The sequence below is a fragment of the Morone saxatilis genome, unplaced genomic scaffold, assembly GCF_004916995.1.
Source record: "Morone saxatilis isolate NCDOM2014 unplaced genomic scaffold, NCSU_SB_2.0 Contig4, whole genome shotgun sequence".
NCBI classification, from domain to species: Eukaryota; Metazoa; Chordata; class Actinopteri; family Moronidae; genus Morone; species Morone saxatilis.
The window spans coordinates 275,467-279,370 of record NW_023339984.1 but is presented as its reverse complement, the minus strand read 5'-3'; the positions used below and the strand labels follow the sequence as shown (position 1 = coordinate 279,370).

Here is a 3,904-nt window from a genome sequence, read left to right as displayed (position 1 = left end):
TTTGGAGAGGAGGAGACCTCTGTGGATAATTGGGCTCCCGGTAGAAACCTCCTGAACCATGAACACTGAAGGAATCCTAACTGGGAGAAGCTGACTGCAATGACGGCAATGGGGGTAAAGACAACAACTCCCATGATCCCAAGCTACTTCACAACGTCATCAAACATCTTCTTTTGTTATTGTTTTGATTTGAGAGACTCCCTAGCGGCAGAAATGTACATTTAAAAAGACTATTGCTGCAGAAGAAAGTAGTTCCAATGAGGGCTGCCTATTGGTTAGAAACTGATGATACTATAAGCATCATAATACACTGGTTACCATTATTCGCTGTTGTCTGAGCCATTCAGCAAAAGTCAATAACATTAAAGTGAAAAAAGCCAAATAAATGAGATCACCTTCTGCTTGTTGAGCCTCATCTGGCAGCAGGAGAGGGCTCCAAACAGGACGTAGACAGCAGCAGCTATGAAGCAGTTGTAGCCCACCTTGTTGTACAGGTCGTAGATCCTCTGAATGTTGTTTTGCCTGAGGATGAAAATAACTACATTGATGGAAACACTTTATTTTCAGTGAGCTACGATCAGCGGATATACTCTAGCTCTAACAGAATCTGACAGGTATGAAACATCAGTGCAGCTGTACAGACAGATGTGCAGTGAGGTGAGACAGTGAAAGCCTTACTCGATGTCCTTCTCTGTCAGAGGCACATCCTCAATCAGCACTGCTGAATGTGTGGTGAAGAAAATTCCCAGCATGGCCTGTGGAAGAGGAGGGAGACTTGTTACTAAAGGACACAGTTAGGTCCTATTCACTGAAACTTCCACTACATCCTGACAGAAGGACATGAGACAGCTGTTTCCTCTGGCTCCTACTAAAGTTATTGATATAAGAGTTATCTCCTGCAGCTTTAAGAAGAACCAGAGGAGGCCTTAGCTACGTTTCACCCATTTTAAATGAACCCGGCCTCAACTGACATTCAAGAATTTAATAATTCACCCACTATTTGAAAATATATACTAACTGACAAGCTGTGGTTACTTCTTATAAAAATGATAAAAATGACACAATGGACACCACTTCAACAGACACTAGTGGGTGCTCACCACTTGGCTGAGACCTGAGCGATCACTGTACCTGACCTGTGTGAGGAGCATCTGTCAGCTCTTGCTCAGATTACAGTTGAGTATGAAGTAACTAGGTCGCTCATTTAATCTGAGGGAATTGTTGAAGCATACATAACACATCAGTGTTTTCAATGCAGAAGAGTGTTTGCAGAGAAGGGCAAAGAAGGGTCCTCATTTAGCTCTTGAAACAGGCCCCCAGATGCTTAAGGCCACCCCTGAGAAGAATACAGTGGATATAAGTATAGGCAGGAAATGATCCAATATTTACAAAGAAATTGTATTTGTCAATTTCAACAGCCCTACAATAATTCACTCTGAGCTTTTAGTGTTTTGGACACAGGTCATTCAGCTTAGTGGTCATTGTGGAGGTTGTTTGGATACAGCCTAGTCCTGTTCAGCCAGAGTACAAACTGAACTGAAACTCATTCCAAGGCAAACTGTTGTCTTCTCTGGACGTGGTTCAGAGCTACAGCAGCAGGTCTCAGTCAGTTTTACGTTGTGGTCTATAGAAAGTGACGGCACGAAAACAACAAGAGAAGAGCTAAGAGACACACTCACCAGCATTATAACGCCCCACGTGCTCAACACCATCCCGCACGCGGCCAGTTTAGGTCCACAGATCAAGCCCCGCATTATTACAGTCTGTTCTGTTAGAGAAAGAAGAAAAAGAAGAAGCTGCTCCCGCTGGCGTCAAACACTCGCTGGTCAAACTTCTGTCACTGGTTTAGTCAGGTGACTGTGATCACGTGACTTCAGTGACGTAATTTTCCTGTCAGTGGCCGAGCTCATCAGCATATTGAACTGCTGTTAGTCTACGGTTGTTTGTTTTCTTTTATTTGTTTACTTATTTTAATATTCATTTAATTCTATGAAGTAAACAGTGTAAGTGCAAATTATATCATTAATTGTTTGGTATACAATGTTTGGAAGTTCATGTATTGAATGTCCATTTTCTTAATAAAGTTCATGGAAAAAAAATAACTGCTAATGTCCACGCATATTTATCTTTATATAATGTGTTTTTAAGAACCAATACTATATGAAAACGAGTATTTTCTGATTAATCTCATTGTTTGTTTTGTAGAGTTTATAATAAATAATAAAACGTACATTTACAAAACTAAAACCTCACTTTAAGGTTTTCAAAAATAAATGGAAATATATATTATATAATATAGAATGGAAATATATATTAAGACATTAACTGTGAGACAGTGCCACCAATTTAACATTTTCACTTAAGTCACTTTCTATTTATTTCTGCTGACTCCTGGCATGTTTGATGTTAAAGCTGTAGTAGGTCATTCCAGCAATGACAAAACCTATTTTTATATTATATTATATTATATATATTTATATATATATATATATATAGGAAGGTAGTGTCCATGCATTGTTCCAAAGTAGCCCTGTTGCTAACCTTGTAGTTACACCACATAGATAGCAAACGTAGTAAACTAACTCAGTAGCTACTTTTATCTGATATATATTTGTAGCAATTAGTCAGAAAGTGAAACAAGACACAAACAAAGTGTATAGCTCCTGTAACAAATAGATTGTATAAGTGTTAATACTGGCTTTTATTTTGATACAGCTGTCAGCAGTAGTGCACACAGCCATTCAGTCAACAGTCTGTTGTTGTTGTTGATGTGTGGGTAACGTGAACAGGTTTTCCCACTGACCTGCTCTGATTACAGTTTAAACAATAGGAATGGTCGCTGCATGATGCGGCACTACGTTACTATGTACAAAATGAAACTTTCATTCTTTCATTAGTTGTTCTTAATTACTGAGGTAAAAAAAAGAAAAGAAAAAAAGGCTGCATGGAAGACTCAGAGAAATGGAACAGGCCCTGCTGTGTTCTGAGATGGAGCATTTAAGGGAATGCAAAGCACGGAAGCTTTAAAAAACATTTGTAGATTCCACCAAGGGCTAATTTTGTCCGTTTATCATAAGAAGTCCCAAAGCATGTGACGCTCCCCATCTCCATGACAACACCAAACCAGGGAATATTTTTTGGAAGAATGCTGTCCATCCATCCACATTTGGATCATCTATGACCAGGAGCATTGAAGTTGTTCTGGAAGATCATAGTGGGACCACAAAGTATCCAACCGCATACGTACTGTAGTGCTTCATGTATTTATTTAACATAATGTAGCAAAGACAAATTAACATGGTCTACCAGCATGGACGTTTGTGGGTATAGCTCTTTACATGAGAAGCTTGAATTCCAAATAGGATTTCCCTAGTTGTTGCTATTTTTATTAGTCCTATTTCTACTATCATAGTTAGTTAGTTCTTACAGTTATTGTGCCTCGTATTTCTGTGCTTGTACTGGGGGGGGGTTCTTGTTTTTAACTCATTAAGTAAGACCAATTAAAGAAACAATTCATTTACCATTTGTTATCTTTGTGGGCTGAAGATTGTTATATATCCGACAGGACCTGAACACAGTGAAATAGCACGTCATGCCGCGTTTAAGCATAATAGGCGTATATAATAAGTGATCAGTACCGTTTTCATCTATCTGACATTTTACATTAAGTGATATCCATCACTTAACTACGGAAGCGTATTGCATTCAGTTGAAAAAAAAAACTCCCCGTTTTTCTCAGTAATTCTTTTCCTGTTTTACTGAGTAATTATTTTCTGTTTTTCTGAGTAATTTTTTCTTTTTTTCGTGGTAAATTTTTCCCCCGTTTTTCGTGGTAATTTTTCTGAATTATCGAGATACTTTGAACTCCCGCGAGAACCTCCAACCTGCAAGTGACTCCCATGGA

General features: G+C 38.6%; 1 protein-coding gene across 1 annotated transcript; it reads right to left on the bottom strand.

The window, feature by feature from the left end:
- Positions 1-310: 310 nt before the first annotated feature.
- LOC118338157 (ribonuclease kappa-A-like) lies at positions 311-1,869 on the bottom strand. The gene is made up of 3 exons (XM_035675399.1): positions 1,680-1,869; positions 679-755; positions 311-522 (listed from the first exon to the last, which is right to left on the bottom strand). The coding sequence occupies exons 1-3, from the start codon at positions 1,752-1,754 to the stop codon at positions 363-365; spliced, it is 312 nt and encodes a 103-aa protein (XP_035531292.1). The 5' UTR covers positions 1,755-1,869; the 3' UTR covers positions 311-362.
- Between the last annotated feature and the right edge of the window lie 2,035 nt (positions 1,870-3,904).

What these genes read in the sequence shown, in the direction of transcription:
- LOC118338157 (XM_035675399.1), bottom strand. Translation starts at nt 1,754, where the DNA reads ATGCGGGGCTTGATCTGTGGACCTAAACTGGCCGCGTGCGGGATGGTG. An exon ending in CGTGGGGCGTTATAATGCTG is followed by an intron (nt 756 to 1,679) that starts GTGAGTGTGTCT and finishes CCTCTTCCACAG; the next exon opens with GCCATGCTGGGAATTTTCTT. An exon ending in CTGACAGAGAAGGACATCGA is followed by an intron (nt 523 to 678) that starts GTAAGGCTTTCA and finishes TTTCATCCTCAG; the next exon opens with GCAAAACAACATTCAGAGGA.